The sequence below is a fragment of the Melopsittacus undulatus genome, chromosome 11, assembly GCF_012275295.1.
Source record: "Melopsittacus undulatus isolate bMelUnd1 chromosome 11, bMelUnd1.mat.Z, whole genome shotgun sequence".
NCBI classification, from domain to species: domain Eukaryota; kingdom Metazoa; phylum Chordata; class Aves; order Psittaciformes; family Psittaculidae; genus Melopsittacus; species Melopsittacus undulatus.
The window spans coordinates 8,738,670-8,754,413 of NC_047537.1; the positions used below are offsets into that span (position 1 = coordinate 8,738,670).

A 15,744-nucleotide genomic window follows, 5' to 3' on the forward strand; every position below is an offset into this window, starting at 1 on the left:
GAGAAATAAATTATATCTCTACACAGCACTTCCACAGAAATATGAGTTTTCTTTCAGCTTATCTTAGCAGCACCTTCCCATTCATTATGGTTTTTAAACTGATGATGAACATAGCCATGGCTGCCCTGAAGTCAGGTCTGGGCACTGTAAAACCACACAGCAGTCCTTGTCCTGAAGGTTTTACAGCCTCAATAAAAACAAACAAGGAATTAAAGAAGGAAAGAAATCCGTCACTAGCCTAAGGTCACAAAGTAGTTCTGCGGCTTGGCTTGGATTAGAGCACAAGTCCTTTAGTGCTCTACCAGCTCTCTTGCCTCCCTAAACTATACAGGGTTTAATTATTTCTTGCGTTCTCTTCCCTTGACCTATTCCCAGTGCAATCTGCTGGCAAGGATTCCCATCCCCACTGCTGGCAGCCTCAGCTATCCTCACTAACTAAATTATACATTACTCGGATCATGACTTTTAGGCATTCTAGCTCATCAAGAGCAGCACTGGACTACTGTAAAGGATGATTTCTAGCAGCATTATTGAAGTGTGAGTGATAAGATCTGGCTGGAGTTTTATTGGGGGTTGGTGTAGACAGAACGGGATATGAGAAAGTATTTTTCTTTCTTTGATATTATTTTGCAATAACATGAATCTGAAATGTTTCTCATAGGGAGGTGGGGGAAACCTTGTTGCTCTTTCACTAAAAAACACGTAAGTTTCCACCCTGTTTCTCTACGCAAGGAAAAAGGAGAAGTTTCTGCAGAGCAATGTGTGTGTGTGCATCTTTCAGTTTTGGCAAGAGCCATGTTTTCTTAGGGAAAAAAAATCCCATTTCAACAATCGCAATAAGTCTGTATGTCACCATCTCCTCAGACAGCCCCTACCAAGCCCTTCCTAAACCCCACCAAGGCCAGGGGATGGAGGGTGGGCCACTGCTGTGTGCCGGGGTTGCGAGCATGCAACCAGCCTTTCCTGGCAGAATGGAGCCTGTTCCTGCTGGACATCAGCTGCTGCCAGAGCTCATTTCTCCTAAATCAGTTGCTGAGCATCTCCTGAGGTTGCCAATAGGCATTGGGTCCTTCAATCACAGGTAGCAGCTATCAGGAAGCAGGACATCACTTTATTGCCAAGTGCAATAAAGTCACAGTTTTTCCAAGACATGATAACAGGCTTCTTTGAAAGCACGGTTACAATAAGCTGGGAGATGATGAACCCCACAACACCCTATTTTAGGCCTGACCCTGGTTTGTTTGGTGCAAAAGGTACATTGACTGCAGCCTGCTGTGAATTCTGCTAAGATATAGGAATGAAGCAACTTTCCAGAGAATCAGACTCCTTCTTTGGGGTCCCTTGCAATACCCTCACACTCTCTCTCAGTCTCTTCCTTTCTCTTCTTGGGTCTGTGCTGAAACTGCTGGGCTCCCGGACACCACAGGCTCGCAATTGGCTCTTGCTCTCCCCCTACTTCTCACTTTCACTCCCATTGGTTTCATGTTCCCTTTGCCACGCAGAAAAGCTTTCAAGTTTATCCAGCCCAGCAGCAGGGTTTATCCTGGTTCCACCCACTGGGACTTTCCTGCTTCCTTCTGCACAGAAGGGGGAAAAAAAGCCAGAGGGAGGCCAGCAGCAGGCATCTCGGAGAGCTCAGGGAGCCGCAGTGCTCTCTTTCCCTGAGCTAGGTTTCTATTGTAGGCGGTGCATTCCTTGGGAGGGAGGGTGTGTGTGCCGGTGCCTTCCCACACTTGGGGCAGCTCTTATTTAATGGGGGTCTCCATGCAGGGCAGACATCAGAGGAGATTTTGCCATGCCCCGTTCTCAGCCACGATCAGCAGCAGCTCTCATGCCAGGCACTGGCATGGACCGTGGGGCTGAGATAACCATGGAAGAAGTGGCTCCTGGGACCAATCCAGCTGCCAGGATGCACCTCCGGGAGGATTTGAAGAGGATACGGTGCGCAGTGCTGCTGTGCCTGCTCTCCGTGCTGGTCCTCGTGCTGCCCATTGCCTACCTGCTGGTTGGACACCTCAGAGTCCCCAGCTCCTGTGCTGGACAGGTAAGAAACTGACGGCTGATTTCTATCGTGCCGTGCTATGTTCTGCGTCTCCGGGGTTGGGTTTGTTTGGCTCTTTTATGCTCTTCGTGATTTTCTCATGTTTAAGGGAATATAAGAAACTTGCCGTTACATTCTTTCTTCCTTACTCAGAGCAAATCTGACTGGGATAAATGTTATTTTGGTTTGGTCTTTGTAGGCAATGGTTTCTGTTCCTCTTAATTTCATTAAGGTGACAGCACAAGGCACAACTTTAAAACTTTCAGTGATGTGCTGCAAGAAACACTTCAGAAAAACGGCTAGTTGATGGAAATCAGTGCCTCTCCACTGATCTCAGCCAGATTTTGACACTATGGTTCGTTTTCTTCCCTTCTTTCATGATAAGAAAGGAGAATTCCCCTCCCAGTGTCCTATTTCAAGAAACATCTGTTCACTGTATTGATGATGTCAACGGGTCAGTGCCCATCATCCATCACTAGACAGAGAGATACCGCTCTTGCTTATTATTAATACAAACTCCTGCAGTGGCATGATTTGAGACAATTGAGTCTAACCTTAAATTTCACATCCCAATTTTACTTCCATCAAAACTTTCTCTAGATCTAGGGATCTGCTCTGCTCATCTCCTTTGACAAACAGCTAAACCCACTTTGCTCCTAGCAATATAAGCTTGCTGCTATAGTTGCTTCTAATGCTTTTCTGTGCACTCCTTGTGCCAGACTACAAACAACTGCCTATTCCCACAGTAGACTGTGAATTCAGAAGGACTGCCCCATGCTAGAATGATGGGTATACACTTACAGGTCAGAAGAATTATGGTTTGAATTTTAGCTTCAGGTCTGAAATTCCCCCAGTAATTATCCCACTTGTTCTATGCTCACTTAGGAACCACAAAAAAGAAAGCACTGTTAGTAAGTGGCCTTGTAGGCAGCTTTCTAACCTTACACACATTTAGCCTAGGGATGTTTGGAGAGCATTGCAGCCTGCAATGGCTGCACGCATGCGCTCTGGGCTGCATAGGGACGAAGTCAAACTGGGGCTGGCACAAGTCTGCACAGCTTGCATCTCACGCCCAGGTGATGCTGGCCTCAGGGTGCAGCATCTTCTGCGTTGTTATTAAACCTTTGTGCAGAGTTAAGAGGAGAAGCATCAGGCCTGGGCACTACCTGGGGCTGTTAAATCTGCCTATTTATTTCTTGCATATGTGAAAGTGCATGTTACTGCACTGACCCTCTTACTGCCATCATGTTGGAAAGGGACTCTTCATCAGGGACTGTTGACAGGTTCAGACTTACACAGGGGAAGTTCAGGTTAGATACAAGGAAGAAGTTCTTTACTGTAAGGATGCTGAGGCGCTGGCACAGGTTGCCCAAAGAAGTGGTAAATGCCCCATCCCTGGCAGTGTTCGAGGCCAGGTTGGACAGGGCTTGGAGCAAGCCCATAGCAGGGGTTGGGACTGGATGATCTTAAGGTCCTTTCCAAACCAAACAAATCTGTGATTCTGATTCAGGCCAACTAGAGCAGGTGCACACAGAGTGAAGAGGAGCTTTGCACTCTCAGCTGCATTGTCCTGTGAGGTTGTACAGAGCAGATAGTTCAGTTCTTGAAATGATCTTACAGTGAAATAATAGAACATGTTAGCCTGACTGATTGGACTAATCTGTTCCTGGCTCTTGACCTCGTTGGCAGAGTTACCAAAGTATTTCCGTGAGTGGGGTTGGCTCCTGAAGAGGGAAAGCACAATATAAGCCATTAGGTTTGCTCTAGCCTGGGCTACACCAGTGTGTTTTCCCATGCATATGCGAAGATTGTTAGTGCATAGTACTCTTACAGTGATGCAATGAGGTGATCAGATGACTTACAGCCTCTTGTGAGTCCCAGTGAGGAATAGACTAATCGCTGGGGCTGGCTGGCTGCCCGCTGCCTTCGTGCCAAGATCAGAGGTGGAGCTGCAGTTCAGCTGGATCCTGCTTTCCATTTGCTGCTGGTGACTGTCACCAGTGCGGTCCAGCAGCAGAGTGCTCTGTCTGCCTAGGTGACATTCGGTTAATTCCCCATAGCACTGTGTCACGCTTAGCCCAGGCACTGAGTGCTGCAGCTCAGCATGGCTCTAGGGAGCTTCAGTCTATGGGAACACTTCCAGGCATGAAGGCTCCCGGAAAATTACTTTTTGCATTTCCTACTACATCTTAAGTGTTACACCTGGATTGTTGAAGGATGCGCTTTCCTCATATGCCCCTTTGATAACCCAAACCAGAATGATAGAATCATATCATAGAATTAGGGAATGATTTGTGTTGGAAGGGACCTTAGAGTTCCTCCAGCTCCAACCCCTGCCACAGACAGGGACACCTTCCACTGGAGCAGCTGCTCCAAGCCCCTGTGTCCAACCTGGCCTTGAACACTGCCAGGGATGGGGCAGCCACAGCTTCTCTGGGCACCCTGTGCCAGCGCCTCAGCACCCTCACAGGGAAGAGCTTCTGCCTAAGAGCTCATCTCAGTCTCCTCTCTAATATCTAATATTAATGTTTGACCTAATATCCAATTATTCCAATCCTAATCCTACCTAGAAGGAGAAGGTTGAGCACAGGTGAATGTGTCAGAGCTCTCTATGGCACTGGTTTTGGGGTGTGGATGCCCTGGGCATACTGGGAGCAAGTGGGAAGACCCAAGTTTGCCTCAGATGCATGTTCACCCACTGACCCTTGCCTCAGCGAGCTCATAAGTGTCCTCTTCTTGCCCAGGACCAGAGCTAAACTCACGCATGCCAGATTATCAGCTTCATGTGCATTGGGACAGTGGAAAGGGGGAACCCAGCAGCAGGTGAAAAGCAGAAGCACATCCTCCCTGGAACAAGGATGAGTGGGAAGGGAGCTGGGGAAGGCTTGTACAATAGGGTTCTTCCTCTTGCATTCATCCGCAGGGTGAGGCAGTTCATTCATCTCTGCCTCTGCGTGGGTGCACGTGGTGTCACATTCTGCTTCCTAAGGGACACAAACTCACCTTTTCCTTGGGAAACATCCCTTTCAGAAAAAAGCAGGGCAAGTTATGTCGTCACAGCAACACAGATGAGCCACCAGTCCTCTCTCTCCCATGGTATAATGCATCTTGCATGAATAATTGAAGTCTGATGATGAGTTTCCTCCCTGGACACCTTCCAGGTTCACTACACTGCTTCCCTTTTGGAAAAAATAAATCATTTTGTTCTTCAGGGCAGAGCAAGGTGAGGAAAAGGGGTTCTAGGGATCTTTAAGCAGTGACACATGGCTGATGTTATCAGCAGGAAATCTGCGAAAGTCTCTAATGACACCTTTCCAGAGGAAGGTCCAGGAATGGTGTGTATCTTTCCCTAAAGGGAAGCCAAGTTTCACTCTGAGTGCACAGATCTACCATGGGAATGGCACAGCAGCCAGGACAGCATCTTCTGGCTGCCTTAGCAGCTCACTCAGCTAGGCCAACAAAGCAGAGCATCAAGTCCTGTGCTCTGGAGGTGCTGGCACTTGGGTTTATTTTCATGGCATCCTTGGCATGCCAGGATCACAAGCAGTGTAAAGAGAAATTCCAAAACCTATTCAAAGGGTTGACAGGAACCTGTGTGCCATGTCAGTCTTGCAATGGATAAGGGAGCTCTTGCAGTACAGGAGGGACTTTACAGTCATGGAAACATAGAATCATAAAATCATGGAATGGCTTGTGGTGGAAGGGACCTTAAAGCTCCTCCAGCTCCAACCCCTGCCATGGGCAGGGACCCCTTCCACTGGAGCAGCTGCTCCAAGCCCCTGTGTCCAACCTGGCCTTGAACACTGTCAGGGATGGGGCAGCCACAGCTTCTCTGGGCACCCTGTGCCAGTGCCTCAGCACCCTCACAGGGAAGAGCTTCTGCCTGAGAGCTCAGCTCAGTCTCCCCTCTCTTGGGCAGGTTAAAGCCATTCCCCTTGGTCTGTACCTAAAGGTCCTTGAAGGGCATCAAAGCCAGTTTTTAGTGGCACGGGACAGGTCCCTACCAAAACTGCCCAGCCCAGGCCATGCAGTATCTCTGGAGCTTGCAAAACTCTGTGTGCATGTACTACGTGTGACCTGTATGGAACCTGCCCGTAAAACAGTGTTTTGTCCTAAAAACAGATGGCATGGGGTGCTGGGGATATTTTACTTATTAATCTCTCTGCCTGCAATGCCAAGCTGCTTTTCCCATGCAGTTCCCCACCATATAACCCCAGCCCTTCCTGGAGTTGCAAGAGCCAGAGTGTGAGTGAGGATGCTCAGCCCATCTTTTTGGCTTTAACAATGTGTATTCTTATTGAATAGCACAATTAGGAATAATAAGAATCCTAACTTTACCAAGCAACAGAATAACTCCACACCTCACAACACCCTGCTCCATCTACTACATCACACTGCTCTTTAGCATCTCTGAATGCAGCTTTCTCCTCAGCTTTCAGTCAAAATCTTTTTCTTTATTAAAAAAAAAAAACAACAAACCCCGAACCAAGAAAAAAAAAACCAAAATAACCCAGAATTCTTCTCACTATCCTTCCCACTTTCCCATCATTTGTCTGTATTGCAACAACTGAGTTTATTTACAGTACTTCAGCAGAAGCTAGGCTTTACATATTTAAACAGTCCCACTGAAGCTACATGATTAAATATAGGTTTGTGATTGATTTGCAGCTCAGTGCAGTACTGAGCATCATTAGAAACTGTCACTTCATAAATATGTAGGAAGTGTCACATAAATAACAGTGTAAATCAACTCATTCACATACACATCTGCCCAAAAGCAAGGGAGGAATGCTCAAGGGAAATCCTCCACGCATCTTGTGCTTCCCACCAACAGAATGACAAAGTCACCTGGCTATGACAGTGTCACATCACCTGGCTATGATTGTGCCCCATCAGAAGTACAGTCATGTTTAGATGCCACAGTAAGCAGACAGGACCCTTGGTGGTGAAGGGGTTTAAAACAGGGTTTTCCCTCTGTATTTTATTCCAACACATTGGAACAACTGTTTTAGAAATCATGGTTTTCTGCAGGAGCACAGGGATGTTCCCTGCTAGTAAATCCTAAAAATAACTCTGGGCTTACCAGTGTGGCTGGCAGTCCCCAAACCTAGGCAGCCTGTGATTCTCCTCTCAAAACCAGTCTTCTTCCCCCAGCCACTATAATTATCTATTTCCTACTTCTCCTGTAGTACTTGAAGTTGTGCAAGACACAGACAAAAGGAGACAGCTTCATCATCCATGTGTTAATATTTTTTCAGCCTGTTTATGAAGTAATATGCATCAAATCATTGCCTGCAAGCTGAGCGGTGGCAGTTTATTCTATTTGACATATTTATTGCAGCTGTTCATTAAACACACTCTATCAGACCAATGTGCTTCTGACAAACCCTGAGTAATGGGGTTCCTGACAGCCAACCCTGAGCTGGCTGCATATCCCAGACTGTGTTCTTTCTGCAGCCACACTGCTGGCATAGCAATGCAATGAACTGTGCCCTGGGGAAAGCATAGGGGATGCTCCTCACACCACAGGGAGGCCGGGTCCAGAGTCAGCATCACACAGCATCCTGCAGTTAGGAGCCATAAAAGAACTGGCACTTGGCAAGAAGCCACTGGCTGTGCCCAAGCATTACTCAGAAGGACCAGCCCTGTTAGGCATGCAGCAGGCAGACAGCGGCTTCCCTTTGAACTGCTTGACCTAAGCATCAGAACCACTTGGTGCAGTCCGGGGCCGTGTCCTGCTGCTATGCAAATGCGTGTTGGCACAGGGATGGGTTGTGAGCATGCTAGGGCTCATCTCTGGACCAAAGCGTAAGAGGCAAGGAACTGGGAATCACCCTGCTGTCCCTCGGTAGAGCATCAGTGAGCTGCAGAGCTCACCCTCTGCCACCTGCACTCTCTGACAGTCCCAGCTCCTTTCCACCCTCCAAGAAGGCTGCCCAACATTCCAGACAGTCTTGAGACAGGGAGGAATTGGTCAGATTGCTCTGCAAAGATTGAGGAGCAGGAGAGTCTCTAAGCAGCAGAGGTGCTCCAGTCGTGCTGGATGGAGTCACCATCCCAATGGAGGGCTAGTGATCACTAATCCACACCAGCCACCCTGCCAGTCCTCTCCCAGTTGTGCCAAGGGCTTGTCCAGCCTCTAAACAAGACTGGAGTTGAGCACAACCATCACTATAGGAGCCCCAGCTCATATCCCTGGCATCCTTTCAGAGACACAGGCAGTTTCAAACAGCAGAAAGCTCTTGCAACGAAGCAAAGCCTTGTCAGGGCTTGTCCTTTTACACAAAAACTCTAGCTGAACTCGGTAATGTTACTGTAGCACATTCCATTTTCTGGGATAACACAAACAAGACCCTCTGTGTCGGTGCTCTACCCCCCAGAGCCCGGAAGTAACCGGTTGGAATCTCTTCTGCAGGTCACAGAAGAGAGGGGCTCTCGCTTTCTGAAGCAGCGGGCAGTAGATACTGGTAAGTTTGCCTGTTCTTCCACCCCCCCATCCCCAATACCTTTTTGTGCTGAGGTTTTGCAATCCCTGCTGCAGCACCCAAACCCCTCCCAAGCCAAACAAGCCAGGGCAGACAGAGACAAACCTTGGTGACAAGATGCAGGGAGATAACTGGGGCCATAGTGAAAGTGTGAGCCACTCCTAATCCCAGGACAGGGCAAGCTCTTTGTAATGCAGGCACAGACATTCCCGGCAGCTCTCTGGGATCAGCATAACATGGACTCAGGAGCCCATGCACACAGCTCTCTGATCCATGGACACCACCCTCCACAAATATAGGTTTAACGAGCTCATCCATATGCCAAGGGATTTTATTACCGCAATGGTGTTAATAAACAATCTCAGCAAGTAACTCCTGACTCATATGCAGAAATAGAAAGGAGCTGCACAGGTTTCCTCAGCAGCACTGATCACCACTCACACCTCATTGACTTGAATAGCAGCAAACATACTTACTACTTTTCCCTTTTTTCCTTCAGTTACAGGTACACTTTCCAGCGCTGAAAAGCCAAGAGCTCACCTGACAGGTAATGTTTGCTCAAAATTTAAGCATTTCCCATGAGTATTCCAGCAGAAGTAACCTCAGTTTATACGCATCTGATAGGATCAGGTGTTGCAAGGAAAATACTCATCAGCTCTGCCTTGCTGACCACAACAGATTGACTGCAGGCCGTGTTTGTAGGAAAGGCACTGCAAAGGAGGTAGTTAACAGAAGTGTTGCCATTCTTCCCAGATGGAATGAGGCATTCCTGCCCATGGCAGAGGGTTTGGAACTAGATGATCTTAAGGTCCTTTCCAACACAAACCGTTCTAGGATTCTGTGATTCTATGTTTCTTCTACTGAAAGAGCATCTCTTGCAACTGTACTTAGATAAGTCCCTGGTATTTTAGTGATCTGCTGAATCCCTTAGAAAAGGCAAGAAAAGGAGCCCACATGGAGGAGTGAAGTGGGAAGAACTACTGGTTTTGGGAGAAAAATCAGGTAAAATAAGATCAGTTTTAGACCTTATTTTTCTGCCAGATCTGGCTCAGGTCACACACACCATGTTGCCATCAAACTGCTCCTCTTTTCCATGGAAAAGAAAGGCTGAACGCCTCCAAGCCCTTATCCTGTATTTGGAAGGTGCTGCCATGAAGCTCTATTGCAGGGTAGGTTGCAATATGTTTCTAAGGGGCTACTAGCATCTGCAAGGCCACCATCTCACCACCTCAGCCCTGAAGGTGTAGCTGTCACCACACCAAGGCCATGTCCTGAGCCCTCCCCTATCCTCACCAGCACCCCCCACCTGGAAAATACAGGTATTATTTCCAGGAAAGAGGAAAAATTCATGGCTGGTTCCCATGTGGATGGAGTGGAATGCTGAAAGGCTCTCCAGCTGCTCTGACTCAAAGCAACCTACAGCTCTAAAAACCTTGGTGCAGAGGCAACCCCAATGTCCCACGTACTGTACCAGGGGAGCATGTCAGCAACTTGAAATATGCAAGAAGTGTAATGATGCTTCACACAAATTCACCTACAGGGTTAAATCAATCTGTATTCCAGAGGTGATTTCTTTCCCAGCATAGTTTACTTTCCCTAATCCACAAGCTGCTTCCTTGGTCCCATCCTCTTTCACATGCAGGTTGCTAGAGCTCCAAAACTGACCTGTCCTTATTCAGAATTGTATCTTTGCTTAAGTACACATTTGAAAGAGCAAAAGCACCGTGTCTGCTAGTGTAAGTCTCTCCATTTCCCAACTCCCCCCATGCTAGGGAGAGGGAGCAGCCACATTTGGCCACAGCAAGCATGAAAAGAGAAAGCCAAGGGGATTCCATGCAAAGAGTCTGCAGTGCTATGTAACCATCAGAGAGCCTAATTTCCATGAACGTTTCTTTGGCCCTATTTTTAGCCCAGTCTTGTTTCTGGTGCTGAACCCTGTGGCAATGAGTTCCCAAGCTCAGCAGTGCATCGCAGTAAGGAAATATTTCCTGTTATTTCAAACTTGCTGCATTATTCCTTGGGTGTCCCCTTCTCAGAAACCATGGCTCATATGTTGAAAGTGGAAAAGGAACAATTATTCTTCGAGTCTATGGGACATTCCCCCACTGCAGGTATACTTTGTAAATTGAAGGTGGTAGACTACAGACTCTCACTTGTAGGAAACCTCTTCCAGCTCTCTATTGCAACACATATATTCTGACACATATAGCCTTTTAGACACACATAATCTGAAGGTGAGAAAAGGAGTGAGAGGAACAAGGACTAGATGCAGTACTTTCACAGCAATGCACCATAGAATTAGCAATAGCAGAATGACTCAGTGTTTTCCTTTCCATTCCTTTATTATGACTTTTCTACCTGCTTTTGATCTTTTTAACGCACATGGAGCATTTTGAACTTATCCAAACTGGCATCAAGATCTCTTCTTCCTGGGTGGCTATAGCTAGCGAAGAATACCTAGCTAGGACTTTTCTCATTCCCATTCTCTCCTGTACAGTAACACGTATTTAGTGCTGATTGTGCCACACCATCATCCCCTCTCTGGCTTGTTTGGTTGCACTTTGGGTCACGATACAGACCAATGCCTATTCCTTCTTGTCACCAGCCTGTGGCATGGTGCAGAAACCCCATTAAGGTACCTGGCTTACACTTACTATGCTGCCGATGGCCCCCAGGCGCTCCACTAAATCTGGTTACTTCTTGGTTCTACTTGATGGTTGGAACTAATGACCTTTCTAAGGGCAGTTATTAAACTTCCAGGGCACAAACTTGAGTAACAGAAGCCCTGCAGCCACAGGACTTTACAGTACATGCTGTTCAAGGGCTTTACTACCACAGGAGACTCAGACTCTAACCTCTCACTGAGGCCCAGACTCTGGCCTCAGAGTCCAGTGTTCACTATCAGGTTTTCACACCAGTGAGAACATAGATACCCCACAAGTTCAACAATATGTCCCCAGATGTACCCAAAAGCTGCCAAGCAAAAGGGATTCTTCAGCAAGGGACTAAGCCAAAAGGGACTTGGGGAATGGAAAAGTAATTTTACATGTAAGAGATGCTAAAAATTTATAGTGGACAGGAAAGTTGAAGGAACTGTAGCAATGAATCCCTTATTAAAAGCCAATTTCATTGTCTTCAGGAATTAGCATGATAGGAAGTATAGCTCCATCTATTTACAAAAGAAGTAAATGAAAACTACAAAGTACAAAAGCTGCTAGAAAAGGAGATGTGCTGTATTCAAAGGCATTTGAACAGGAATTTTTCCCCTTGATCAGGATTGAAAGCATGGGAAAAATTAATTAACTTGAAAATAGAGAGCATCAATAGAGTGAGATTTATCCTAAAAGGGAGGTTGTAGCTGTAAAACTTACAGTTGCCTAATTCTAGAAGTTATGAAATCATGTACTTCACTTAAGCTGCCTGTTAGTTATAAAAGACATTGAAGAATGTGTGTCACCAACACCCAATGCATCATTCTGCATGGAAAAGAATATTTCACATGCAGCTTCCCTTCAATTTCCCCACAAAATTTCCAAGATGGAAAAGAGCCCAGGACATTTTCTGGGAATTTTCTGATCTTTTCTGATCCTTCTCATCTCAAACAATATTTCACCTGCTACCAACAGATCTGTGAGACCTGTTACTCCAACCTCTTGTAAACCTTAGAGTGTCCCAAATGCTACTTAAGCTTTTGCCAGGACTCAGACCTGTCTTTAGACACCCTGAGAAGTAGATGAGGATGGAGGCAGACCATGAGTGCTTCCACTTTTATTCCTCTCTCTCTGTATCAGGAAAAGCTCCATTGGCTCTAACCCTTATAGTTCTTATAATACTGCTATAACTTAGCTTGGCTTGCTACCACAATCCCTCCTACACAGAAATACTCCCCTCATGTACTTTACCTGTTGGGGAAAGACCAGAAAGATTTGATACTCCAGCAGCACTGACAGGCAGGCTGAAAAACACCCATTATTTTGTTGTGCTACTCGGAATATGAAAGAAATCACAATCCTAGCACCTTCTTGTCTCTTTAGGGATTATTGATTTCTAGGAAAGAGAGGGAAATAGAAGCCATTGGAAGCTGAGCAAGTTGTTTTTTCTGAATCTCATTTCACCCAGGATAAACCTAATGGTTATTGTCAAGAAAGGATCAGAGTAATCAGTACCTGCATTGCATTTGCATCCCTACCCATGCAAATGTGCCCCTTCCCCAAATGCTAAATCAAACTGAAATATAAACATTAACTCAAGTTCACAAAAAATGCCTCATTTCCTGAAATCAGTTGCCTCAGTCTTTCTCAGCATTTAATCTTAACTTTTCAGGTTCATTTTAATACCTTGGCAGAACCAGAATGGTTTTTATCCTCTTCCTGTCCACTGCTTCAGCTGCTGTTTTACCACAGTAATTTCATGTGGCAGACAGTAAAGAGAAAACCCTTTTGCTTCCCTGCATTAAAAAATGAGTAAGAATAAGTCTAGGACTTATTCTCCTGGCTGTTGTGTGAGAGAAAGTGAAAGAGCGGAGGAGAGGCAAAGGAAATAGGGCAGCAGTTCGCTCATTCATCCCTTGAGACCCTTGCAGCCAGGGGAGCATCCTCAGCCTGGATAAGAGTGATGCTGAGGTCTGGCTTAGAGCTTTGCTTGTGATCAGCTAACCATAAGACTGGGAAAAAGCCTGGAGAAAGCTGAGGCTGACATCAGCTTAGGGTTTTGTTCCAGCAAAGCACCAAAGAAAATAAAAGGAAAAGAAAGAAAGAGATCAAAATGATTCTAAATGTAATGTGCTGCTTTGGGTTTGGGCCTTTTGAAGCACAGTGGGGTCTTATGAGTGTCTGATAAAATCAAATGACACCGGTAAACCAAAGGGAATTCTAAGCAAAATATTTCATTGAGAGCATTCATGAAGCTTGACACAAGGGCTAACAAAACTTGACATGCTTCAGAAGCAAAATGGCAGGAATAGAAGTGTCTCAGTGTTTGGTGATAGATCGTGCTGATCATTGGGAAATATTTGCATGCACAGTAGTGGCTAAGAAATGTAACTGCAATCCATAACTACTGAAGAAAATGATGCTTTAATATCTTATGCTGCTGTCCTGAACCATTAGCTACAGGCATGGTAACCATGTACAACTGCCCCAGCACTGGTTTCACTTAAAGACAAGGTTTTTACTCTGTAAATAGGTAAAATAGCACCTTGGATGTTTAGGGTATTGCTGTATAGTGCCATGAGACTCAGCCTTTAGAAAGGACAGTCTCATCATTCAGGATCTGCCCGCAATCAGGGTATCCAGTCACAGCATACTCCTTCAGGCAGCCTGTACTGGCCAAGGTCTTCCAAAAGCATCCTTGACTCTAACTCCTGATTGCTCAATCTGGATGCCTTATGAACACCCTCCAAAGCCATCACTGGATAGCTGGCCTGCAGCCACTTCCTTTCAGCTTTCAAGCTGTAAAATAAGAACATTTCTGTCCTCGCATTTTTATTACCCCATTTAAATAGTTCACCCTTTGCAGTAGAGATCTCGCATCGCATTCTGCAGCATATCCCTGGCTAAAGCAGACTAACCCATCCTTCTCTATCTTTTTTCTTCCCACAGTGAAGAAACAAGACGTCACCACCACCACAGGAAACCATATGCCCATCCTGCAGTGGGAAGACAAGCGAGGCTTGGCCTTTACCAAGAACAACCTGAGTTACTCCAGCAACTCACTGGTGATACCTGTGTCTGGGGACTACTATGTCTATGCTCAGGTCACTTTCCGAGGGCCAATTGAGAATCACAGTAAACAAAACTCTGTCACTGAGATCATCACCAAAGTCACTGACAGTTACCCTGTCCCCACCAAGCTGCTGGCTGGCACCAAGACCCTCAGTGAAAATGGAAATAACTGGATCCAACCCATTTATCTGGGTGCTGTGGTCTCCTTAAAAGTAGGAGACAGGCTAATGGTCAACGTTAGTGACATCAAGCTGGTGGATTACACCAAGGAGCACATAACTTTCTTTGGTGCTTTTTTATTGTAGTCGCTGGCAGCAGCTGGTAGGGTCTTCCCATCAGGGTCCTGGAGTGACCTTACTGGATCTTGGCTTTGTGGGTGTATGTTGGGGTGCGATCTCTGTGCTGTTATCCTTCTGTACTGTCACTTCTCTGCAGCCTTATGTTAAGGGGGAGGGAAAGCTGAAGCTGTAGGCTGAATTGAAGCAAGCAAAAATGACTTAAAAAACACCAACAAAAAAAAAAAAACAAAAAACAAAACACCCCTCAAAAAAAACCCCAAAAAACAAAAACCAAAAACCAACCAAACAGAAAAAAAATGAAAGTAGGATTGGAGGAAAAATACAGTTTTGAAAGTGAAAACTGAGAGCTCTTCAAAACTTTGTAAGATGGGAAGGGGCAGTTTGTGTTTGTGGGTGGGATTATTGATCCGGAATATTGCAGCTAGGCTACATCACTAACTCCACCTCCAATGTATAAATTAAAACCACAGAAAAAAGTGGCTTTGAACTTTCTCCAGCACTTCCAGTACAGTTTTGCATGACCCTTCTTCAGATTCTCAGTTCTGAAAGAGAACTCCTTTCCATCATTTCCTTCTAGAACCATAGAAACAGATTGGTATTTCTAAAAGGATTTGCTTAGTACTTTGCACTAACAAAGCTCAGATCATCAACTGCTTCATTAATCCCTTCAGTTTCCCTCTAAACTGGATTTAAATTGTATCTTGTACTTTGAAGAAGATACTTTTGCTTTTATTCCCCCCCCCCAGAACACTTTCTGTTTCAGCATGAATCCTACCCCTGCTAGGTCCTAACATTAGGAAAACAGAATAGACAAGGCACAGAGAGACATGTAGCAAAATTTCCCACACTTTTTAGGTGAACCACTGAAATTCTGGGAGAAAAACCTCTGCAACGTTTTGCTTTCCATTATGTTTTTATTCAAGGCAAGTGCAGCTAAAGAAATCACTGTCTTGGTGCTCCCCCTTGCAACTATTGCCAATGCTGCAGCAGTCCCCTAACCACAGGAGACTCCCCAGCCTTTCCCTGGGTGAAGGCTGGCAAGCAACAGTCCTTACACAAGGTTAGATCCAAAGACACCATCATGGCATGCCATGGGCAGGTGTGGAGCTCAAGAACATTCATGTCCCCACCTCACACCTATTTATTTCCATAGACCTTGGTGTCTCTCAGGGAAATTCCCCAGCTTGTTTTCTCTT

At 45.9% G+C, this 15,744-nt stretch overlaps 1 protein-coding gene across 1 annotated transcript; it reads left to right on the forward strand.

Moving 5' to 3' along the window:
- Positions 1 to 1,846: 1,846 nt before the first annotated feature.
- On the forward strand, positions 1,847 to 14,730 carry TNFSF15 (TNF superfamily member 15). Its single transcript, XM_005145621.3, has 4 exons — positions 1,847 to 2,044; positions 8,457 to 8,508; positions 9,026 to 9,073; positions 14,127 to 14,730. The coding sequence occupies exons 1-4, from the start codon at positions 1,847 to 1,849 to the stop codon at positions 14,552 to 14,554; spliced, it is 726 nt and encodes a 241-aa protein (XP_005145678.2). The 3' UTR covers positions 14,555 to 14,730.
- The last annotated feature ends 1,014 nt before the right edge of the window (positions 14,731 to 15,744 follow it).